Source organism: Drosophila sulfurigaster, chromosome 2L, assembly GCF_023558435.1.
Source record: "Drosophila sulfurigaster albostrigata strain 15112-1811.04 chromosome 2L, ASM2355843v2, whole genome shotgun sequence".
Lineage (NCBI taxonomy): Eukaryota > Metazoa > Arthropoda > Insecta > Diptera > Drosophilidae > Drosophila > Drosophila sulfurigaster.
The window spans coordinates 25,390,282-25,417,330 of NC_084881.1; the positions used below are offsets into that span (position 1 = coordinate 25,390,282).

The following is a 27,049-nucleotide window of genomic DNA, read 5'->3' on the forward strand; positions in this document are numbered from 1 at the left end:
AAATGCTAAATTTACTTTTAAAGCGTGTTTTTGTTAGAATATCTCTTTATTATTGAAAATCATTTGATGAAATAAATTAATCAGTTATAAAGTCTTTTAAATTAAATATTTTTGTTTTTAGTTCATTGTTCTCAAAACTTAATAATCATTTTTTCAACTAATCATGAGAAATATTTCTTTTTAAAGTGCATTTTTATTAGTCTACCTTTTTTATTGCAAATCATTTTAATGAAATAAATGGATCAGTCATAAAATATTTTAAACACAACTTTTTTTGAAGTTGTTTAATTTAAAGAATTGTTGTAAAACTTCTTAAACAGTTTTTCAACTAATCAGTATCATTTTGAAGTGCATTTTTCAATCGATATCTCATTTCATTATTAAAAATAATTTAATACCAAAGATTAATCATTTTCTTGAATGAAATTTTATTTTTAAAGCGATTTTCTTTTAAATCTCATTTTTGTTGAATAAAATTTGTCTAAATTATATGATAATTTAATAGTAATCTGTCTATAGAATACTTAATATACCCTTCTAAGTCATTAGCGAAATTTACAGGGTATACTAAATACAGCACAAACAAAGCAAAACAAAGTAAAGTGAAGCTAAGCTAAGCAGCAGCAAGTGAGCAAGGCGAAGCAAAAGAAAAACAGCTGTACATTTGACAACAAGTGAATTAATTAAAGAAACACCTAAGCGCAGAGACATGCTTGCAGCCATATTTAATAGCCAGGCCAAATACTACATAAAGACATTAACGCAGACAACTTAAGGTGAGATGGAAATACGACAACAACAACAACAACAACAAGAAAAAACAACAAACAGAAACAGCAACGAAAAAAAATAAACAGACTCTAATACAAAGACAAATTAGCAACATGAAAATGGCCAACAACCTGTTGCCTTTAACTTAATTGAAAAATTGGCTAAGCAACTAAAAAAACAGAGAGCGAAAGAGTGAGGGAGAGAGAGAGGAGGGGGAAAAAACACCGCAATGATAACTGCAAAAAATTCATTGAAATAACTTTATAACTAATCTTCACTTATTTCTCTTTTCTTCTTTTATTTTTTTCTCGGCTTACTTCCGGACCACAATTGCAGCAGGCAAAGGAGCGAAAGAGAGAGAGAGGGAGAGACAGCGAGAGCGAGACAACAAATCGAATCGGTGCGGTGCGGTTTTGACAATATGTTGAGCCCACCATAATGAAGGAAATTGATACCGAGACAACAGTAGTATGGCCAGCCTGGTGTTATTCCGGTAAGTGAGACATACACCCTTTCCCCTCCCCCTCCCCCCTCCACTCAATGCGCCCCTTCTCTAGTTGCTCTTATAATCATTCCGTTGTCTAAGCAGCATTTATCGCATTTAACTGCTGTGCGAACAAACACAAAACACAATGAATAGAGGTAGACCGAGACCAGACTCGGACTCAGTCTCGGACTCTCTCCCTCCCTCCCACTTCCTCAGCTGTTCTACAATGAAGTAAAGGGAGAGAGGGGGAGGGGCACCAGAAATAGGTGTTGAAAGTTCAACTATCGTTTTACGCTTTTGTTTTCGCTGTTTTGTTGTATTTATTTCTCATTTGACTTTTTGTTTGTTTCTTTTTTTTTTTTTCTTTGTGCTCCCCATGCCCACCCATACGCCTTTCCCCTCTCCCCCTTCCCTCGGTCCCCCGCTGAGCGTATTGTTGGTCAGTGTTTTGTGTCCACTGTGAACCATTTACTCACTTTTCGATCGCCACTGTTTCAGAGAGAGAGAGAGAGAGAGGGAGAGACCGAAAGAGAGACACCTTTTGTTGTCGACTTTATTTATTGCTGTGACATATTTTTATCAGCTTCATTTCGGTAGCTTACACATATTGATATTGATGTATTATTTACCTTTTATTGTTCATAGAATGGGCAAAGTTAACTTGTCATAACTAGCGAAAGGTTTAACGATAAGCAGCAATTGAATTTGTTGGGTTAGCTTGAATTTTATATATTTTAAATCTAAGTAATCAAATCAATTTTATTGATAAAGTGCTGATTTTTGGTGGAAGCTAATATTATTATTTCTTTTTGCAATTCTGAAAATTTCATTACAATCGTGCAGAAAATCAGAGTCTGCTCCTCTATAACATCACTTACTGCTGAGTATACTTTATACTTATATGCATATGCAGATCTTAATAAATAGATATTGAAGTTCTTTGAAATTTTCAAATATATATATTTCCAAATATATATATATTTTTATTTCTATTTTCAATCCTAAAAATTTCATGATAATCAAGCAACAAAATACAAGTTTATTCTTCTGTAACATCACATCAATAATAATATCTTTTACTTTTTAGAAAAGTATAGTTATGCATAGTTTGTATTATCGTAACTATTGAATTTGTTGGAAATATGCTTCGAAATGTTAAGATTTCTAAACGAATCAAAAAAAATTAACTTTAAAGTTATAGCGCTGATTTTTGGCATAAGCAGATATTCTTATTTCAATGTGAAATCCTGAAAATTTCATAAGAATCGTGCAACAAAATAAGCCAACTCTTCTATAACATTCTAACTTGCATTGTTAGTCGCTGTTTTGAGTTCACCTTGTGTGCGAATGTTGTTCACTTGACTGCCAAAACTTAAGTATCTGCAGCTGCTCGACTGTAGCTGATAATTATTATTATGAGCATGATGATGATGATGATGACGCTGATGATGTCATATGGCCCATGGACTCACCTTTGACTTTTGTATGGCTTTTGCTCTGATCCCCAAGTCTCAGCTCACATGCAAAAAAAAAACAAAGCGCAAAAATACATAACGAGCGAAACAAAACCAGAATTTTGCTTCGTTGCACAACGAAAAGTAAAAGGCAAAAAATGTGATCAAGAATTAGAATACGAATCGTAGAGATATTTCGATATGATAAACATACGAGTAAGATCAACATTTTCAAAAACTCAGTCAAATCAATGCAATCTTCAAAGAGCTTTCACTCTCAAACTCAAACGTAGAGCTTTCACACATATAGAAAACATGCACATGAAGCTCACCAATACTTGAACAAGTTTATCTTTATTTCTTCTGCATTTTTGCAACATTTGATCAGCCCTTTTTTGTGGTAGCCAGAGATTTTACAGCGACAGCCACTCCCCAAATGAAATGCTGGTAAAAAATTAAGCATTCAGCATGCAAATTTTCATTAAAAACAAAGCACCTCACACACACAGAGAGAGGTAGACTTAAGGTTCCCGATGCGTTGAGAATGCCCGAAAAAGCCGCAATTTCAATGCGCCGACGCGTATTCACTTGACTTGGGACACCGAATTGACTTTGACCGGCACCTCAAATAAGGCAATGCAACAGAGAGAGAGAGAGAGAGAGAGAGAGAGAGAGAGAGAGAGAGAGAGATAGATAGAAAGAGAGGGAGGGAGAGGGGTAGACATAAATGGCCCGGCAAGTGGCGATATAAAAGAAAAAAATGTATTGAGACGGCAAAGCGCGGCTTTAAAATTAAAATAATCAAAAATAAAAATAAACAAGCATGCAATGCTCTTGATGATAATGATGACGATGAGGATCGTGATGATGATGATAATGATGAGGGAAACAAAATATAAAACAACAACAACAACAGAAGTAAAAATTAAAATGCAAAACGAGTCTGAGACTGAGACCTGAGCACAGAAGGTGAAGAAGATTCTCAGTCTCGTCGCTGGAGAAACCGAACCAAGAAACAGAAGCGACCCGTCGTCAGTCTGCGTCAGCGATGCCCCCTCGTGGAGGCTAATACAACAACAACAACAACAGCACGTATGAAGGTTGCAGTGGAGTGTGATCGACTGAGAGATACTGCTTATTTATGCTGAGGAAAGTTTTAAGAATAAAAAACAGTAACTGAAAAAGCTGTGATTATATTTTAATAAACTTGTTCAATGCTTCATCATACCCTTCTACCCCTTTGACTACAGGGTATTACAACAACAACTACTTACTTATACAATATCAATATGAGCTGAGCTGCAGTTATAACCTTTTGTCCGTCGCTTGTTGCGCTTCACTCTTTTGCCACTCTGTATTTTATTTTATTTCATTTTTTTTTTGCTTTGTTTTGTATGTTTTGCTGTATTTTTTTTTGTTCTCTCTCGACTCTCGAAACCTTTGACGCGAACTTATGCCCTGCAAATGGCCATGGAATGTTGACTTGTCTGGAACTCTGAGCTCGAGACTCGAGACTTGAGAACTGCCAACTGAGAACTCTCGGCTCAGCTGCAACGGGGAGTTGAAACTTTGCAGTCAGGCAAGCAAGCGAGCGTTTTAAAGTCATTTATGACGAATTCCAAATGCACTTTTAACAGAGTTCAATCCAGTTTATTGCCAATATCAATTAAGCTGCAAATATGTATCAGCTAACGATATAAACTTGCAATGAAAGAATAAATATTTATGCTGTTAAGGGCGATATTCCATTTATAGTCATTAATATGATATGAGTTGTTAGTCATAAAAAAACTATATCATAATTTAAATATTAATGGGTGACTGAGAAATATGTCAGAAGAAAAGACCATACTGATTATTATATTATTTTGACCTTTAAAAACAGTTTTAAAATATGGGATGACACTTTTTTTTTTAAAGAAATAAAAGGTAATTTATAAATAGAATTGAAGAAAAAGTTATATTATTTAGTTCCAAAATATTGAATTAAACTTTTCTAGTACCTAATTGATAATATTGATTGAAGATATCCTTACTATGGTATTATTTGATATTATTTTTTTTAGTAAAAATTTCGTTTGAGTTTAATTCAAAATAATCGTTCAAAAGCGCTTCACTTTGTTGGCATTTTTGTATCATTTGAAAAACTGCGAAAAAAAAGCTTTTGCATATAGTGCAAGCTTTATGTGCATGCCAAAGCTCTCTTTACGCAAGAGCAGCAGCATAGGGGCCGCCGCATTAACAAACTGAAAGCGCAGTGTAGTCGATGTTGTTGCTTTTTATATGCCGATGGCGTGCAGTTGTCGATGACGAGCAGCAACGACTGCGCAGTCGCGTCTGCTGCTGCTGCTGTTGTCGCTGCGCTGCGCTGCCTTCACCTTCTCGTCCTCGTTCATTATGTCTGCTCAACTTTGCACTCGGCTGCGGCAGAGGCAGCGGCAGCGGCAGTTAAACGACTTGAGACACGCACACTTGTTGCTCTTTCGCTCTTTGGCGCTTTGCCTTATTGCATGCAGTCGGCCGTTTTCGTCTTCGTCTCGGTCTGCGTCGCAGTCGTCGCACTTATTTATTATTTGTTGTAGTTATGATTTGCGATTTTAGTGCTGCTGCTGCTGCTGTTGCTGTTGCTCGTGCTGCGCCCCCTCTTGGCCACAGCAATGACTATCGATGGCCGCACGGTAGCCGCCGCAGGGCGCAATTACGCCACTTGTTGGAATTTCACTCGACTTGGCCTCAGATTGTGTCTCTTGGCCCGAGTTCGAGCTGCGCCGTCGTCGTCTCTGTCTGCGTGTGTGTGTGTGCGTGCGTGTGCGCCTGCGCCCCTTTTACGTATTTTTTTTTTGCTTTTTCAATTCATTTGTTTTGTTTCAGTTGCGAGCCTAGAATCGCAAATGAGCAAAACGTGTAAATTATACGCGTCGCGGTCACAGCCAACGCGCAAATAAAGCACACACACAAAATGATGGCGACGACGGCAGCGCAGTCGCAGTCTGAGTTGCTGAGACGCAGTCACAGATTTCCTACTTTAGCTTTTGCTCTCTGAGCTTTACGCCGACGTCGCCGTCGCTGTCATTGTCACCCTAAGCGAAACGACGCCCGCGCCTTTTGCGCTGTGTCAAGAGAGCGCACGAATGAGAGTGGGAGACAGAGTGAGTGAGAGAGAGAGTTGGGGAGTGGACATTTATTCATCAGCTTCAACTGAGCCACATCGATAATGAGTTGTCGCTGTGTAGCTTTGTCGCCGTCTCACCTGAAGTTACTCGCAACTTTAGTTATGTTTATTGTTTGTTTTCGCATTCCTTAGCGTCTTCTTTTTCTCTCCATCTCTCTCGCACTTTTATTGTCAAAGGTTCAGCAGCATCGCATCTATCTTAATAGCAACTGACTTGTCGACTTATCCATCATTAAGGTCAACTTTTCAATTGCTCTGCTACAACACCTAAAAGCTTAGCTTCTAACTTAAGCGTAAGCTTTTCAGTAACTGCTTTGTACCATTTCAATTGTAATTGCCAATTGTCCTAGATGCCACAAAAGTTTCTAAAGAAGTCAAGACATAAAAGATTCGCATTTCGTTTATTGTTATTAGAAATTGCAGTTGTCATTAACTTGGGCAACTCAATTGTTAAAGTTTAGTTTCTTAGAAGTAATGAAATTGAAATTTATGTAATAATTAATTTTATTTTAATTGTGATTGATATTGATATTACAGTAATTCTTCAAAAAAAATATTAAAATTCATCTCAGGAGTGCTTAGAGCGTATTCATTATTTTGGTAGTATTAGTATATTATAGAAATGTAGTATTAAATACTAAATTAAATACTTAGTATTTAATACTAAAGTTTATATTGATTTCCCATTGATGTACCAAAACTTATTATTTTATAATATTAAAATCTATTTCTTAACAGAATTTTCCTATAAAAAGCTAATTAAAAAATAGTTATTTTTTTATATTAATTTTATACCTAAGTTAAATTTACATAAAATCTTGTTACTAGGCGTTTCCACAAAATTTCTCTTCTATTGCTTTTGCTTCTCTCGCTTTTGTTTTTGTATGGCTAAAGTTCAATTCAATTTCACTGAACATTAAACATTTGCCGCATTTGGCTGGCCAAAAGTGTCAAAAGTTCATTAATTTGAGTAACCTTTCGAGTGCGCTCTAATTGAATAATAATTGACATTAATTAAATACACAGCAAGCAGTCTTTTCACTCAGGCCCAACGAAAGGTGACTTTCAGTAATTCACAAAACATTTTTCTGCATGCTATTCATATTTTTTTGTTTGCATACCCTGTAAAGTGTTAAAAAAAGGGAAGATTGCGATTTAGAAAGCTTTCAATTATAGTAAAGTTCAGCTATATCCTTTCCCTATTGTATTCAGTACATTATTTTTGTTATGGTATAAAAAATATACTATTTACTTCGCTTAGTAAGTCGTATAAGAATACTAAGCTGTATACAAATATATTTGATGGTATACAAATATACTTTTTATATCGTTTCTTAGGTGGTATAAAAATATTTTGTATGGTATAAAGATATTCTATTTATTTTGGTATACAAAATATACTATATAAAGAATATACTATTATACTTCCCTTATTAAGCGGTATAAAAATATACTTTGTGGTATACAAAATATACTATTTCGCTTCTTAAGTGTTTTAAATGCAATCTTTTAGTAAGCTTTCCCTACTTTTGTTTATTCTACAGCGCATCTTTTAGTCGATCATTCCGCTTTTTACTTTTTTTTATAACTTTTTACATTTTGAGCACACAAAACGGAATATAATTAAATAATTAAACAAAAAGCCAACAAATTTAATGGCGTTAAGATTACATTGAGCTTGTAGTTGTGTGTGTGTGAGTGATTGTTGAGTGTGTGTGTGTGTGTGTGTGTGTAGCTTATTACATTAACAATTGAACTTGAACTGCTGCCGTTTCTAAATAATAATAATAATAATAAAAAGTAATGTTAATAAAACGCAGGCGAGCAGAAGCACAACACAAATACACACACACACACACACACACCTCAGTTGGGTGCCCATAAAAATATGCGAGTGTGTCTGTATGTGTGTGTGTGTGTGTTAACCATGACTGTAACAAATTTAACGAACGTCATTGAAACAAACTAAAAAGCAAAATACAGAAATAGCCGTGTAATTGTCAAGTCCAAGAGCGCGCGAAAAAAACGCTCAATAAAAGCAAAAAGCAACAACAACAACAACTATGGTAAAGACTTGTCCATTAAATTGTGAATCCAACTCAAGTTGTTTAATGTTTAATATACAACAACAGCAACAACAACAAATACTCGATCGCATACCACAAGGTTGAATTCTCTTTTGATTTTGGCTTTGGGGGCAGCACCTTTTAGTACCTGATGGATACCCTCTACTCCCTATACACATACACATATATGTATATATATATATATGTAGATACCAACGCGTAGCACCCCAGCAACAACAACAACAAAAGGGACAACAAAAGAACTGACAACGCTTTTAGAATTCAATTAAAAACGAATCATTGTACGACACTCGCAACATGGAGAAGCTACAGCCAAAGAAGAAGCAGACAGACAGCAGATAGAGGAGGATAGAAGAGGAAGAGAGAGGGCGGGGAGGGGGGGACAGCAGTTAGCAGCTGAAGGCGGCACATGCGACGATCATTGGCGCAGATATTGACAAAATGTCGCAACGTGAGCAAAATATTGATGCGAATTGGCAAATCGCAGCAGCAGCAACAGCTCTCTCTCTCTCTCTCTCGCTCATGCTTATGCATAAAATATATGTAGTGGGAAGAGACGAAGGGGGAAGGGCAGCAGCTCTCTCGTTGTATGTGTGTGTGTATCCCAAATGTGTCTCCGCTGCTTGAAATTGCCAACGTTTATTAACATTTCGCAGTGCGAGCGACATCGATCGATGAGTGGGGGAAGGGGGAAGGGGGAGAAGCGGGGGCGAGAGTGTCTCGAGAACCTGCTAAGGTGAGGCCTTTTACGACCCCAACAAATCACGCTCACAAACACACAAAAAAAACAAAATAAAACCAAACCAAATAACAAAAAGTAACTGGCAAGCGAGATTGACATGTTTCCAGTTTCAGATGGAATACAATAAATAACTTCAAATATGTTGAAAACATTTTCCGCATCATTTCTGAAATTAATGAACTTGACGTATAATTTTAAATGATATATGTATAGTCAACTCTACCCTTTTTTCTTTTATTATTACAATATTAATTTTTGAAAATAATGAAGTTGAAATATAATTGAAATCATCAAATACGATTATTAGATTTTAGTTTTTAATAGTTTAATAGATAGTTTTATGAATAATTAGATAGTTTGCATAATATATATTATTTTAATTATTAATATTACAATAAATTACTAATCTATGAAAATATTGATATAGTCATCAAATATGAAAGATTTCCGTTATGGAAAATGTAAAACAAGTTTATTATTTCAGTAATATTTTAGGAGACTTCTCTGTACTTTATTATAAATATAAAAATTTGATTCTGAGCAACTTTCATTGAATATTTTGATGTTTTTCAGAAAAGTAAAAGCTTTGTTACGATCGACATATCTAATATTTCCAATATAAATAAACACGTATAGAATGTAAATAAGCTGAGGGCGGTATTCAGAAACTTTTCTTAAAAAAGAGAAGCATTTTAAGCTTGTTCTAAAATTTCTTTTATAAAAAACTCGTTGCCATCCAGCAACTTTTTTTTTGAAGTTTTTGTTTAAACTGATAAAATGAAATCGAATTCTTTTATGATGTAATTTATTTATAACAGAGTTTTTATAGACGTATTAAAATATTATATTATATAAAGTAGTTGCATTCAGAACTTAAAAGAGACTCTTACTTCAAAAATACTTGTATTAAATTATCGATACTTATTGACAGTGTGCCCAGATGCTTTTCACCATTCTTAAATTACAAATTGCAGCCTCCTAGCTCTTACCTTGTTATAAGAGTCTGTCAGGTAATCAAATATTTATTTTGTCTATTTACTAAAGAGTTAATTGTTTATATAATATCTTATTACTTTAGAAAAACAGATATAAAAATAAAGTACCGAATACTTCTATACTTTCTATAAATTTTATCTTTTTAAAAGCAGTAAAATCAAATTGCAGGTTTAGTCACAAAATGCAGTTCACTTTATTAGTATTATTTGCTCAACTTTGACACAGTTCTGATTCACCAGCGAACTGTATTGCAAAAAAGTTTTGAATTATTGGTGCTAAATTCCCGAAAAAAAACGTCGTAAATCGTTTTGTTTTGTTATTGTTGTTTTTTTGTTGTCTCGAATATTTGCTGCCGTATTTTACAAGTTTTGTTGATTTTCCTCTGACTGCGACGACAACGCGCGTGACCCCCAAGAAGAGTCGAGTTTAGGTTGGCTCTAACAGCTTTTGGCCAGGTTTGGTTTTTTTTTTTCTGTTTTTTATGATATTCTTATGCTGGCCTCGCCAGCTTTATGACACCAAGACAGCGAGCCATAGAGAAGCGAGCGTTTCTCGGAGCTCGTCGATGGGTTTTTGTGGACGTCTTTTGGTCGTGTTTGATCATTCAATTTGAAAGTTATTCATTATTCGATCACGTACGCACGCCCAGCTACCAATCGAGTACTCACATGCTCACAAGAGAGAGATGGGGAGAGGGAGAGGGACAGAGAGAGGGAGACAGAGCAGGAGGTCAATGTTCGTATGACAGTTGGTTTGGCATTTTAACATGCGGCTGCTTCTTCCTCTTCTTCGTTACTTACTGTCTTGTATTTTGTATTTTGTTTTTTTTTTTCGGTCGAAATTTTCAAACACTGGCCAACACAATTACAAATTGAATTTCTGACACGTTGAACACATTTGGCGAGTCGTTTTTTTTATGACGTCGTCTAATGAACTTTTCACTTAACGACCTGTTGCCTTCTTCTTCAGCATCTTCTCTCCTCTTTGGGGGTTTGACAACTTCTTTAAGAGACTGAGGCAAGATTAGCCAACAACAGCAGCAGCAGCAAATGCAGCTGCCATTAAATGAAGTCGCCACTTCCTGCACTCACACAAAGCGAGTCCTGAAAGAAGCAACCAAGAAATTGCCAAGGAAATTAACAACAGCAGCAACATCTAATCTTCATTATCAGCTGGAGATGGCAAATGGGAGTCTCAACATCGAAGAAGTCTTCAGAAAATGCTGGGTTAAGAATACTGCAAAAAGAGTGAGAGAGAGGAGAGGGGAAAAAACTTGCCGCGCACACGTTGTAAAATTGCTATTAAATTGTTGCTGATTTTATGTTTTGGGGCTGGAGGATTTCGCTCTCTCATTTGTAGACTTCCTCTTGGGGGCTATTTACACTTGCCTTTTACTTTGCTTCATTCGCTTCTATTTTTATGTTTACTTAGTCTGGGTGTTGACGAGTCTCTAACTCTGCTGATGATGTCTCAATTAGCTTGCTGGATTTTTGTGGTTAAGAGAAGAACGAACGTTCGTAGTTATCATAAAAATGAATTTTCGATTAACTGAACTATTGCAATCCGAGCAAATGAGTTTTATACTTTGGCTTATCCGTTTTTAGATCACAATTCTGATTCAGAACTAATAAAGTCCGCATTCTTCTAGAGATTGTTTATCTTGAACGTATTATCAGCTTCACTTTTTCTTTCATTCTTCTTTTTTTTTCAAGCCCTTTGTTTTGTTGTCTCATTCAAAAGTTTTGCGCGGTTTCCATATTGAAGAATTGCTGATTGCTTTCTTCACATTTCGTGTTCTGTTGTCTTTTCATATGGATAATACCCATTCATGGCTCTTTATCAACTCAGTTTCGTATTTTTATACTTTTCATGCCTTACTACCAAACAGAAGTCGATTCATGCTTTACGCTATTCACACATTTTTGCGATTTATCTTTTTTTATGCCAGCTTTTATATTCATATTTTTCGTGGCTTCTTTCTTTTACTATCTTTTGACTTATCTTTGAATCTACAAATTACACTGTTTTAATGAGTTATTTTAGGAGTTATGATTTCACAGATTACACAGTATTTTGCATAGATTTTTAAGCGTTGATAATTTTATTAGTGAAATCGAAAATAAATATGAATGAATTTAGGAAAACTTCTAAATTGCCTCTTTAACAACCAAAGTAAACTTTTAAAATATTCCAAAAATGGTTTTAGTATATTTATTGTTAAAATATAATATATAAAAATGTTTCGTAGAGAGATTAGCAAATTCGATTTTTGGTACGTTCAGTAATAACTATAATTTTTATGATTCCTGAACATTTCGTTGGACAAAAATTGTAGAAGTTATTAAAAAAAATACTACGGATCTTTGTTGTTTTGACTGATAATCTGGTATTTTTTGCACTCTATGGTATATTTTGAATTTAGTACTATATAAGTATACCAAATTTAGTCTTTGGTATATTTTTAGTATTATGGTATATTTTGCACTCTATGGTATATTTTGAATTTAGTACTATATCAATTACCAAATTTAGCCTTTGGTATATCTTTAGTATGTTTGGGTATTAGTATTTTGCGTATATTTTTAGTATTATGTACATTTTGAAATTAATACCGCATTCTTTTGTTTTTATTCACAAATAAAATATATAGAAATATTTCGTATAAAGATTACCAAATTATTTTTATAGTATGAAACTTAACATGGACAGATTGATAGATTCCTTACGAATATTTCATGCATTTATTAAAGATTTATTCATGTTATCTTTTGCAATAGTAGCTTAAGCATATATTTTTCAAGATCTTATCAAATCCTTTCTTTTATAATGCACTCCAAACGCAGTCACATTTTGCTCATTCCCAATTTGGTTTGCCTGCGAGATTTTTTCTTTCTCACACGTAAGTTTCACAATCTGCTGTCGAGTGTTTGGAGACAATCCTCGCCTCAAATTATTTAGCCATTGCGATGCGTTTTGGCCTGGCCTAAAAGTTAACTGTACAAAAATGCATATGAGCTGAGGCATGAGCATAAACATCAGTCTGTGGAAAATGCAGCCATATAAGAGCAGTATAATAGTTCAATCACTTGTCACCACATAAGAGGAGAGAGAGAGACTCCAGAGACTCCCTAGCATTCTCTACCGATCCTCGCGATCTTCAGTCTCCTCTTTCCCCCATCAACTCGATCTTCGCTCTCTACTCGATTTGTCACAAACACCAATTTCGTGTGACAAATTTGTATGGCTGAAACGTCGACGACGACGACGACGACAGCAGCGATCTTTTGGGCCATGGCCAAATAAGGCGACTCCTTTGAGCCACGACGATAGACGAGTCAAGTCGAGTCGAGTTGGGCTATTGCTAGAGTACTTTATGCCAAAATGCAAACTCACAACTGAAGTACAGAGAGTGTATTCAAATGGCCTCAAAAGATGCCATCGCTAAGTCGTCTCTCTCTTTCTCTTTCTCTGCTTCACGTGCCGCATTGTCGCGCATTTAAAATGCAAATTATCATCATTACGATTATGATGATCATCATGATCATCGTGGCAGTCAGCCTCCTCTTCTGAGGAGGAGACTTCTCCTCCTTCCATATGCTTTGTTGTTGAAAAATTGTTGGCAAATTATTACCTTGGCCAGAGTCATAAACATTGGCGCGTCTTCACGTGCCATCACGATCATTGTGACGATGATCATCATCATTGTCATCCTGATGATCATTAAGGCAGACAAAAGTCTGTCATAAATTTGTCACAAAGTAGGGAGGCAAAAAAAAAACCTTTTGCCCGATTTGTCAATCCGTCATTGGAGCGCCAAGTTTTGCCAAGTGCAATTTATGATCAGCTTCAACTGAAATATCGTGTGCTTCCCTCCCTTCTCCCTTCTCCCTCCTCCCTCGCTCTTTACCCTCTTAGCACCTGACCGGAGTCTTTTTCTCTTCCACCCACAATCGAGTATCTTGTGGCTCCTTTGTTTGCTTTGCTTTGCTTTGACTTGCTCAGCTCAGTTGGAATTGCAATTGAATTGCTTCGATTGCTTCGTTGTTATCGTTGTTGTTCTTTTTGTAGTTGTTGTTGTTGTTGTCACGCGCTGTTATTATGCAAATATTGAGCTGTTAAATTGCATAGTGCACGCGTCATTTAATCGCATTGTTGCAAGTCTTTTTTCTTTTCTTTTTCTTTTTCTTTTTTTTTTTGTAAGACCATCCAAAACAATGCTGCGCCATTGTTGTTGCTGTGGCATGTGGCATCATTATGGCCATTTATGCTGCATAAATTACGGCGTTTAACTTTTCTCACTTGCCTGAAAATTGATTGCGATTTTCGATGCTTCATTTAGGACACAAACAACAAGAAAAACAATTAAGTTAAGAGGTGGAACGTCACAAATTTAAATACTTTAGTAACTTGCCAAACTAAAATATGCATTAAATTTAATAAACGTTATTAAAGGAACGATTTATAATTGACATTTGTTTGCAACCAATTATTTTCATTTATTTCCTTGCTATAAACTTTTAAACTACATTTCTTAATATTTCAAAATATAAATTTCGCATTGGGATATTTAATTTAAAGTATTTAATTTTATTGTTTCCGAAAATGTTGCTTTTTATAAAATTAGCTGCTTATCAACTGAGAAATTTATGAGTTTTATAGTTTTGTATCAATTTTTGGTATCTTTGAAATATTCTCAGATTTATTTTCTAAAATTCATATAAGTAAGAAAAAGGAAATATTTTTGTTCGTACTTTTTTAATCATTGAGAATTTTTCCATTTTCTGTATTCAATTTCTAAAAATGCCACAAATAGTATTAATGTAGAAAGATGAAATTTATTCATATACTTTCATTCATTTGTTTCATTTTAAATCAAAAATATTTATTTTATAAATTATAATTTTTAAAACTTTTAAAATTTCCTAAAGATGGAAATTCTGAATTTCCCTTTGTTTTGTTACAATATAAAATTAATGAGCATTTTTAAATTATATTTTGATTGACTCTTTTGTTATAAGATCAAGTTAACGTGCATTGTTAAATTATATTTTATAAATATTTCCTAAAATTTCATGAAATATAAATTTACAAAATAAAATTTAATTTGTATATTATCTCAAACTACCTCTATTTGTTTTGCCAAATAAACAATCTTTAAAGCGCCTATCGATCCTCAACTTACCCCAAATTTGACCTAGTTTCAGCAGCCCCGCAATGCGGGCAAGTCGTTAGTGCCTCTCTCTCCGCGTCTCCTTCTCTCTCACCCACCTACGCACATGCCAAAAAAAAAGCGAATGCAACAACAATAGCTGCCCAAAGTGAACTCTGCTGAACTGCGAGCGAGACGCATGCAAAAAGTACAGCGAACACAAAGGCAAAGCCAACTTTACGGTATCAATCAATGCGAAGCAAAGCGCATTGCGCATACGTCGTGTGGCACGCCAAAAGAGTGCAAGAGAGAGCGAGAGAGCGAGCGTGGGTTCTCTGCGCGTTGTCAAAGAGAGCGCAGGCAGACAGAAGAGCGTGGAGAGGGAGGCGAAGCAGAGTGCGAGAGGCGTTTACGTTTGACTCGGCCAGTCAACGGTCGTGGACGTTGTTGACGTCGGCAGCGACGTTGGCGTCGCAGTCGCTACTACTGTTGTTGTTGTTGCTGCTGTTGCTTTTGGTGTCGTCGTCTATATTTACACTTGTGGCCTCTTATCAAATGGCAGCGGCGCAGTTGACTTTTTTGACGTTTGTGTATACATTTGTTGCTGCTGCTGTTGTTGTTGTTGTTTGTGTTGTTGTTGCTGGCTGATCTGTGTACTATATGTAGCCCGACTGCTTGTTGCTGCTTGTTGTTGTTGTTGTTGTTATTTGCTGCTGTTGAATTTTGTACGCGGCGACCGCTTTGCTGCTTTGACTTTTTGCTCGGTTTTTGAAATATGTACATACACCACATATGCATATACACACACACATACACAAGTGTCACATGTGTGTGTGCGCAGGCAAAATGGGAACAGTCAACACAGCAAAAGTTCAAGTCAAAGATATTTATTTTATATAATCAGGCGCGACATCGTTGCGCGTTTGTTGATTGTCGCTGCTGTTGTTGTTGTTGTTGTTGTTGTTGCTGTTGGTATTGTTATGCTATTGATTATAAATATACTTTATGAAACAATCAAAATACTCGTACACACACTTGTTCACATTTTCTGTTAAACACAATCAAAAATAAAAGGGTCACCCCCAATCGCTTGACGTGTGCAGGCCGCAATTCCATTGGGGGTATTCCAGCATTTAATTCCTCTACGAATTCCTATCGGAATTGAGGCAGCATTTAAATTTGGTTTAAAACTAGGTTTATTAAGGGTTTTTTATAAGAAAATATGAAATAAAGATGAGATTAAATAATTGATCAAAGTCTCTATTGAATGTGGTAGTATATAAATATACCAAATACATATGTTAGTATATTTTCGGTTTATTATTTCGCTATATTTTGAAAATAATACCACACTGCGAGTATACCACAGAAGAGTACCGTAACGATATACCAAATGTAGCCTTCGTTAGTATTTTTTAAATATATTAATTTGGTATATTTTGAGAATAATACCATACTACGAATATCTTACAGTCGAGCAGATGAATGTAGCAGCATATTGATATACCAAATATAGCCTACGGTATAAGTTAGTATATTTTGGTATATTTCGAAAATAATATCTACCAAATAGCCTTCGGTATATGTTGGTATATTTGCGGTATATTAATTTGATATATTTTTATAATAATGCCACACTGCAAATATCTTAAAACCGAGCACACTCGACTGAAGCTTTCTTACTTGTTAAAATTAATTATTTCAAATATTAGTCGTCGATAGATAATGTCAATATCTTGTGAACAGAACAGAAGAGTACAAAGTCCAATATATTTCTGAAAGCAGTAATTGTTTGATTAAACATTCAAACGTTAAATTGTTCAAAGATTCGTAGTTGAGCTTTCACATTCTCTATTTATTTTATTCATAATCAGTTTTTATTATTTAACGATAACAATTGAAGAGTGGACTCTGTAAATATTTTCTCAATTTTAATTAGTTTTATTAGTGCTGTAATGTTTTCTAACAATCTTTAAACTTGTTTCGAATATTTATTATGTTGGTGCTACCCTTAATGCAACACTTTTGACTGTCGCACTTGAAAAATGCGTTGATTTATTTGTCTGTCCGGTGTTTTTTGGGCCACTCTAAGCAGTGAACGTGTTGTCGAGGAGCAGCAAGAGAGAAAGAGAGAGAGAGAGAGAGAGAGTGAGACATCGCAACATTGACGCAGCGATAAGTTCGCGTGCAAAGGTTCTGAACTGCTTGAACTCGTTGAACACAAGCCAAGAAAGAGACGCAGACGTCGACAGCAACAACAACAGCAACAACAACGACAACAACCAGGAACAACGACAAGAGCTGCGTATAATATATGGCAACTATATATTATGTATGCCACCTATATATTATGTGCGCATATAACTGGAAATTATCAAAGAACCTTTGGGCGGGCGAAAATACTATATTCTCTATAGAGAGACTTGTTGTCTGTCTGTCTATGTAATTGCATGTTACAAATGTCAAGTGCTTGGCGACTCGGCAAACGGTTTTACAGTTAGCGCTTTGACTTGCGACTTTCGACTTGTCTTAGCCATAAAGTATACGCAATGTGTTACAGAAAGATTTTTTCTAATTAAGGGTTTGGATGACATTTTGGATGCAGTATCTTTTTGATATACCAAATATAGCTTTCGGTATATGTTGGTATTTTTTTTTGGCGTATTCATTTGGTATGTTTTGAGAGCACACAAATGTAGCGCTTTATAGACATACCAAATATAGTTTTTGGTATACGTTAGTATATTGTCGGTATATAAATTCGGTATATTTTATGATGGGAGTATATAGTCGTACACACGAATGTAGCGCCATATCGATATATCAAATAAAACTTTCGGTATACGTTAGTATATTTTCGGTATATTTTGAGAGCTCCACATCGATATACCGAACATATTCTTCAGTACGTTTTTGTATATTTTTGGTATATTGGCTCGGTATATTTTGAGAATAATAGCACTACTCGGCGTACGTTAGTATATTTTAGGTATATTTTGAGATCACACTAATTTAGCTTCATACCGATATACCGAGTAAAGCCTTCGGTATATTTTGGTATATTAACTTGGTATATTTTGAGAATAATACCACATTATTAACAAGTTTGGCTATATCATAAGCAGTTCACAGATATATCTATAAGCAAGTTGTAGTCTCTATCTCTGTCTCCTTCTCTACTTGCAACATTCGCAGCACTGTTGTTAACAGGACACGCCCCACGAATTGCCTTCAACTTGCAACCGAGCAAAAGTAAAGCAACAAGACTCGAAAGGCTGCGATCGCAGTGTTGCCACATAAATTTGCAACAACTGCGCTTGAACTCGATAAATTTATGTGCAACATGCGCCGTTGCCTTCTGTTGGCAGCTGTGGACGAGTTTAATACTTATTTGCTGCCGTTGTTGCATGTGCTACATGTGTTGCTACACACACAGAGTTTGAAGCGGCATTTTCATCTTTATCGCCAAATATCAATCAAGCGTTTGGCAGTTGCATGCGGAATTAGTTTGCCACAAAAAAAAAGAAGCCAAAATGCCAATGCCAGCGAGAGATCATCAAGAGAGTCTATAAAGTTCAGAGTTTGTGGCAGCTATCGCGATATAAATACCTATGCTATATAGCTGTAAATACATACGATATATCGTATATATGTGTGTGTGTGAAATGCCAAAAAGCAACTTGCTGCAAAGGCTGCTGATATATGGCACGAGTCGCGTTTAACTGCACCGCAGAGATTTCAGAGTCGCAAACTGCAAACTGCAACTGCAACTGAGACTTTCCCAATGCTGCAGAGGCGTGGCAAGAGTTGCAAGGAGGGGACAGCGGGGGGTCCTTCAGCTGCCTCATTTAATTGCTGACAAATTTATAGAGCGCTGCGCATTAATTCGCTGCGCCCAAATCACAGAAATGCATTAGGCGCAGAGAAGCGGCGACTCACAAACTGTGGCAGCAGCACCAAACACCAGCAACAACCAGCAACGGGGCACCCTCAATGTGCAACGAACGAAGCTGCTGCCGCATAAAACCAACAACAAACCAGACACGATCTCCGCTCGCTACGTTCATTTAATTATCGAATTTAATTAATCTGCACTTGATTTTTTACGCCACAACCGCAGCCTGGAAAGACGCCAAGCTGAGCTTGCATCTCTCGTCTTGCCACAGCGCGTTGCACAGCTGGTTGCAGCTTGCAACCTGCACTCAAACAGTTGGCATTAGCTGCAACTCGCCTCTCTCTCCTTTGTCTCGTCTTAAATCTGCGACAATTGGCAAATTGTTTGTTAACTTTTATTTTTATTCGTCACTTTATCAAATTGTTTGTTCGTTTTCAATCAACAAATTTCGCAAATTCTACACATTTGTCACTTTATATATCTAGCTTGATTTGTTTGTTCACTTTAATGTGAGTTGCATTGAAATATTCCATTTGTTAACTTTAGGGATTTTTTATTTAAAAGAGACTGCAACATTGTCTTATGTTTGTCAAATTGATTTTACAAAATTGAACTTTACTTTAATAATATTTTGAAGTATTTTCTTAATATTTCATAGAAGTTTGCCAATCTTATTCGTAATATGAACATTGAAATTTCCTCTCAAAACTGTAACTTTATTTCAACATTAATTCTTTATCTTAACATATTAATTTGTTTTTTTGTTAATATTTTGTATAGAATAAGTATATTGTATGGATATTATAATATAGTAAAAAATTATAATTTTTCTAATATCTTTTAAAAAGTTTGCTTATTATTCTGTAATTTGAATTTTTTTGTATTATATTTAAAGATTTTCAAGCGTGTAAAACTTTTCAAATTTGTTTTCAATCTTCTCAAATTTAAATCATTATTGTCTTAAAAGATTTCCAAGCTTATTATTTCAATTTCTAATATAAGCTTTGAAATCTCTTCTAAAAATTTTAACTTTATTTATTTATTTTCATAAAATATTTGTAGGATTTGTGTTAATATCTTTTATAATAGAAATATTTATATATTTATTTGATATTTATTTTCATTACTCTCACAGTTTGAACAATATTTACTTAAAAGATTTCCAACCCATCTTAATGTAATCCTTTACAATTTCTTTTTTTCTTTCGGCTTCTCTCATTGAATTTAACTTGGAGTCAAACAACTTAATAAGAGAAAAATAAGCATAGCTAGTTCCTTGTTAGCTAAACAACCTGTTGCAGCTGATTGTCAGTTTGGCTTTGACTCAAATCAATTCACAATTATTTGATTATAAATGCAGTAAAGTGAATTTGCAACAAGTTGCAGCAGCAGCAACAGCAGCCAAAGTCCGCGCCGAGTGCAGACAGCGACTAACGGTCAACTGTCAGTTGTCAGTTGTCAGTTTGGATGCCGCAAATTGAATTGAAATTGGAAATCAGTGCAAAAGGCGAAAATGTTCATAAATTATTAACACCTTCTGCCATTTGAACTGGACAAACTGGACTCGTGCAACAAGGTGGCAAGGTGGCAAGAGGAATGGGGAAGAGTAGGAAGAGCGAGGGCAAGTTGACAGGTTTGGCTAATCAAAAATTCTAATTACGCCGCTCTCTGCGATTCTCAGTACGTCAAGCTGTCGAGGCAACCTCGGTGTTGTTGCTGCTGTTGCTGCTGCCTCTTGCCACATTGTGGCATATATAATTGCTTTAATGGAATTTGATTTTTAGTTGCCCCCTTCAAAAGAGTCTCTCGCTTGGCTTTTTGGTCCATTGCAGATGATGTACAACTACTATTAGCATTAAAGTTTATTATCGACGACGACGACGACGACGCTTGAATTCTGAATTCCTGTAAAACAGGTGCAACCCAGAGAGCGAGATAGGGAGAGGGAGACAGAGATAGAGACAGGGACGGACTGAGCGCTGAGCTAGAGGCCTTTCAACTTGCTGCAGATTTCTCTTGTTGCAATGCGTCGTCGACGACGTTGCATGCAATGCATTTGGCCGCTAAAAGCGCCTTATTTGGTTAAATTGGTGCAGATTGCAGCCGAGTCGAGAGTCGAGACTGAAGACTCAAAGCTGAAGACTGAAGACTGAAGGAGAGTCGAGAGTCTAGTCTCGAGTCTATCTGGCGGTGGCAGTGGCATTGGCTGCCTCGCCTCTTGCCACCTCTCGTGGCTTGAACTGCACTAAATAATAATTAGCACAGGTTTTTTTTTTACTCTGCCTGTTTGGTTGTTGTTTGGTGTTGCTCTGGTTGGTCGCTTGGCTGCCTTAATGCGCTTTGGTCATTCACCACAGGCTGCTGCTGTTGTAGATGTTGCTGCTTGCCACAGCCGCAAACATCTCTTGGCAGTCGGCCATTTGTTGCATGCCGCCACAAAAACAACAAACACAACAACAACAACCAAACCACATACGGGGTGAAATTTCCTTAGAAATTTCGTGCTTGCCTGCTCTGGTTTTAATTTGATTTTTACTTCGTTTCGTTGCTTTGGCAATATTGTTTTTGCCAGCCTCAATCTCTCTCGCTCTCTCTCTCTCTCTCTCACTCTCTATCCTTCTCGCTCTCTCGCGCTGTCTTGGCCCCGCAGGTTCAGGTTCATAAATTTGCGCAAGTTGCAAGTTGCCAGTTGCATGTCTAATGTTGCTGCTTCGCTGCAGATTCGCGTGTGCGCTATGCCCACATGCATCTATCTACACACCTCTCCTCTTCCTCATCCCCTTCACTCCCCCCTTTCCACTCCTTTTTGGCGCGCGCGCAAGCGCACTTCTTCGATAGCAACTCGCTCCCTTCAGCTCTTTGGTTGTTCTTCTATTTAATTGCATACCGTTTCGGTTTTATCACTCACTTTTCTCTCATTCTCTGTGTCTATATGTGTGTTGGTGTGTGTGTGGCATGTATCTAGTGGCTGCAATTAGTTGCTTTATGACTCGACCAAATGTGTGACGCGAGTTGCCCACAAGCATCATAATAATACGCCTCTCTTCTCGTCTATAGCCATATAAACTATACAATATTATGCTGACTCTCGAGCATATCAGCACAGTTAATATATACTATATAGAATACTAATACTACATACCTGAGGGGCCTCATGTGTTTATGGCACTCGTAACTGGCTATCTATCTTTCGGCCAAGTAAGTTTCCATTTGGGTTAATTGGCAGCGAACAACAAACGCGCTCTCGCAGACCTTATATAATCATTATTTTTACATATTGTACTTCACTTTAATTGCTTTGCTTGCCTAACGGGGCGACTTAAGAATATTTTATTCGCAATATGTTTTCTAATAGTTTGTTGCATACCAAATTTGATGGGTTTAGCTATGGAAGTAATTGGCAAACATTTTATTGTTTAGTTCTTGAGTTCATCATGGAAAACTTTGCTAAAAGAACTTAATATTTTGTCATTGATTGATCGTTTTTATAGTTTTATTTATCAACTTTGCTCCTGGAACTCGCTTTATAAATTCTTTTTCGATGATGAAAATTACATTCCAATATGTTTTCTTATAGTTTGTTGTATGATGATGGGTTTAACAGAGGAAGTAATTGGCAAACATTTATGGTTAAGTTTTTCAGTTTATAGTGGAAATGTTTGCTATAAGAACTCTGATAAAAATTTTAGAAGTTATTTAAGAAATACAGATAAAAACATCTATTTAATACGGATATTTGTTGCTTTCCCTGACATTTTGGTATATTTTGTACTTTATGGTATATTTTGAATGTAGTACTATATCAATATTCCAAAGTTTTTGTATATTTTCACCATTTTGTGCTTTGGCTGACCATCTATGGTATTTTGCATTCTGTGCTATATTTTGAATGTATACAGCTTGTAGTATATTTTCATATTTTTGCGGTATATTAATTTGGTATATTTTAAAATTAATACTGTATTGTTTTATTTTAATTCAAAATGCGTAGCGGATATCTCAAAACTCAGTTCTTGAGTTCATTGTGGAAATATTTTCTACGAAAGAACATAATATTATGATATCACTGATTAAACGTTTTTATAGTTTAACTTATCAACTTCGCTCCTTGAACTCGCTTTTTGTTTATTTATTTTTGTTAATTTTTTTTGGAAATTTCCACATGAAAATTGCATTCCAAGCGATTGTCATCATAAAGATAAAGAAATTCTTGTTGGTTTGTTGTTTTGTTTTGTTTGGTTTATTCTTTGTTGCTGTTTTTATTTTTGTTAGAGTTTCATGTGATAAATGTGAACGAGGTTTTCGGTTGTTTACATTGGGGGCGTGTCATTCAAATCAAGAAACCAAAAATCAGACACTAATGAACTTTGAATTACTTTCATCGCACACACACAGAGAAAAAAGGCCAGAGAGTCAGACGAAAAGTATTATCAGTGAAACGCGTGTTTGGTGTTTGATGGGAAGTGGAAAGGGGACCGGGGCATACAATCTTTAACACCTTGATGATCTAATAAATGCGACATGATTTACAAAAATGCGACCATAACGAAAATTAAGAACACACACTGAACCAAAAACCAACAACAACAACAGCAACAATAACTGAAAAGTCTAACAATAATAAGTAAGTAACAAGAGCAGGCAAACAGCTCAACTCTCAGTCTCCGTCACCGTCTCCTTCTTTCTCTCCCCTTCCTCAAGCGTCGTATCTCCGCTTCAATGTCGCGTCTCGCGGTGCCAGGCAGGCCATATATATGGACTACTTACGTGTACTGTGCTGAACAGTTCAACTGGCACTTGGACAAACACAGCGATAAGACCCCAAAACGACCGAACGACCGTCCGAACACTTGAGATACAAGAAATCACGTTAATAAAGCCAGCCAACAACAATAACAATTAATACTGAAAATGAGCCAGAAAATGAAACCGAGAACTCAGAACTGAGAACTGAGAACTAGAGAGCCCAACAAACTGATGCAGATGCTGATAGAAACCCATAAATGTTTATCTACGAAATGTGACAAAACAAAAGTCAAATGAAATTTAAGGCAACCTGAGAAACTCACTTGGCTTTTGGAGTGCAATATTGTTTGTTGAAAGCGTTTGTAGTTACGCAATGAGGTGTCAAGATCGATAGGTCATGAAGTACTCCCGACTAAAAGTATATACTTTCAATTTATTTTCACTCCGATTTTGGTATTTAACAATAAATGATGAAATCAAAATCTCAATTAAAAGAATTCATCACAATTTGAACATAAAATGAAAAAAATAAATAAAAGAATTAAAATTTTACTAAATACAAATACCAAAGCATAGTAAAAATACTAAAATAATATATACTGGATTTCTATTTATCATATTATATTATTTATTTTGGTTTTGACAAATTCGTACACTTTCCCATATTCTTTTCCCCACTTCTCTTCTTTGGGGAGTACAAAGTTGGCACAACCAAAGAATCATAAAAATACTAAAATACCAAACTACATACTATATACCAAATAAAAGTATATTTTATTTATACATATTTATAATATTAATTGAGGTTTTGACAAATTCGTAAACTTTCCATATTCTACAACCATATTTCCATATTTACAACACAGTTGAAACAATGAAAGTATCAGAAAAATACCAAAGTGCATACTATATACCAAATAATAGTATATTTTAGAACGCCTTTACATTCATAATTATTTTTATAATATAATAATAATGAGGGTATTCCACATTCGCATTGCTTCTCCATTTATTTTGTTTGAGGAGTACAAAGTTGAAACAACCTTATTTCTCCCTTCACGCTAGCTGTTCCCCCTTGCCCTGATCTGTCTCCGGCTAGGCGATAAGAACGGAGCACTGAAATGTGAGGCGTCTCAAAGTTCGCATAAATCGGTGGGGCGCTATTTGCTCTCGAGCGTTGCGTTTTATTTGGTTTTTAAATGAGGTCAAAAGCTGATAAGCACACTACGCTTGTATTTGAGTATTTGTGTGTGTGTTTAATTTTAACACCCCGCGACACGAACCCATGGCCTGGCTTTTGTAAGTCCGATTGCAACAAGGTCTGGCAAGAGGTCTAGACTTTTGAGATGAATCCATCAGCAACAGCTGCTCTAAAAAACTCTTTGGCGATTTATCAAACCGAAATCAAATTACACTCAAAAGAATCTGAGACAATTTCTGGGGTCTGGGCGTTACGAAGAGGTCTATGAAAAATGGTCACATGACGATAACAACAACAATAACAGGGGGGAGGCGATTGGGTCGCTGGCTGGCAGCTGTGTTTGCCAACGTGACGATATGTGTGTGTGTGTTTGTGTTTGTGTCGCTGTTGTTGTTGAGGGCCCCGTGACGTGCCCCAAAAGCCAAATAGTCAACAGCCAAATGGCAATGAACTTTACCGTTGCTTTTTCTTATTTCCAGAACTCTCGCTCTCTCTCACTCTACTCTCTCTCTCTCTCTCTCTCTCTGTTGCTCGCTCTCTTGCGAACGTGCTCAGACACTTCGCTAGAGCTTGAAGCCTAGCCTAGCCCCTGAGACCCAGAGTCGGTCGTCTATTAGTACTATTGACACTTGTCGACCCAACATGCGGCCTGTCACTGTGCGGATCATTCACACAAACACACACACTCACACCCATGAATAGTTTATTTGAGTGTGTGTGTGTGTGTGTGTGATAAAAATACAGCACAAGCCTCAACTGGAAAAGTCAACAGTGTGTCGCCGGCGCATGTCGCGATGTTGATGTTGATGTCGATGCCGATGCCGACGTCAGCTCTACGTTTATTTTTTTACAATCTTCCATAGTCAGTCTCTAGCCACAGTCTACGGTTTACCTCCCTCTCGTTTCTCCTCTCTGCTCTCCGTTCACTCTTTGGCCCCAGCGCGGCATTCGACATTCGGCATTCGGCACTTAGCACCATTGGCACCAAGCGATGCCAATCAGCAGCAGCCCGGCCCGCAACTCATGATGGACTCCCAACAGACGTTGAGAGTGAGGGGGGACAGTAGCGGGGTGGGGCAGGGCAGGCTGCAGATGGTTACTCGATTGAAAGCAAGCAAATGATAGCACAGTGGTTAAACACGATGCAAGTTTATTAGCGACATTCTAAAGATCTTGGCGCAGAATAATTGTAGAACTGCAATCAAAATCTAATTTAGCAATTTAGAAATTTTTCTAAATATAAAATAGATTTTTAAAAGTCCACAAATATTGATATTCGTTATATAAAACATATAATTTCTTATTCGAAATAGTTTGTATCTGAAATTTGCAAAGTTTTTCTAATGTATTCAATAAAAATTATAGTAATGAATAGAAATTGAGAATTGCAATAGTTGTGACATAAATTGAAGTTTCTTAAAACTAGAATATCGAAATACGACGAAATTTTTTCCAGATAAAAACCAGAATATCAAAAAAATACGAATATTTATAGTATTTTGATAAAATTAATAAACATTTCTAAGTATTTCAGAAAAATACGAATATTAATTGAATTTTGTTATAATAAAAAATGTAAAGAACTTTTAGAATTCTTTACTACAATTTAAATTTTCAAGGTTTCCATATAAGATTTCGAATAAAGTTATCATAATGAATAGAATTTTTTGTTGGTAGTTGTGGAGACTTAAAGGGTTTTAAAACTAAAATATTACAATACGAGTAAAATTTTAATAATTGAACAAAAAAAAGGATAATTTACTAGAACTGTTTATTTTGTTTCTAATTTTCCATATAATTTTATCGTTATAAATAGAGTCGGAATATACTAAGATGTACATTATTTTAAGATTATCTCTTACACTTATCATTTATCACATTACCATTAAAGATAATCTATCGCAATTATCGTAAACTTTGCCACACTGTGGCAGCATTTTTCGAGGCGAAAATGAAGCCAAGTTGAATATGAGTGCTAACCAATGATAAACTCAATTTTATGATAAGCGTCGCAAAAGTAATATACAATTCAATATTTATACACAATTGTGTGGAAGTGATCTTTGAAATTTGATCCACGTTCGAGCCACAGGAGGTTGTCCAATGTGTGTGTGTGTGTGTGTGTGTGTTTGGGTGTGGGGCAAAAGATTCATGACTGGTTTCCCGATGGCTTCTTGGAGTCTTTTTGCGATTCTAGCGACGATCCTAACGAGCCTAAACTACAAATTGTTGTTAATTTCGCTAGTAAATATTTCATTTAATTATTTATGCTGCTGCTGGCAGTCGATGTTGCTGTTTGGTGTCTGCAACTCTTGAGGCACGGCTGCCATTAATTTACACCTTGGCATC

General features: G+C 36.0%; 1 protein-coding gene across 1 annotated transcript in view; it reads left to right on the forward strand.

Annotated features, from left to right (window-relative positions):
- LOC133838061 (platelet binding protein GspB) overlaps positions 1-27,049 on the forward strand; it is a 73,152-nt gene that overhangs the window by 14,374 nt on the left and 31,729 nt on the right. Inside the window, 1 exon segment of the mRNA XM_062269053.1 lies at positions 1,108-1,264. Within this exon segment, the coding sequence (XP_062125037.1) occupies positions 1,210-1,264 (55 nt within the window). The 5' untranslated portion in view covers positions 1,108-1,209.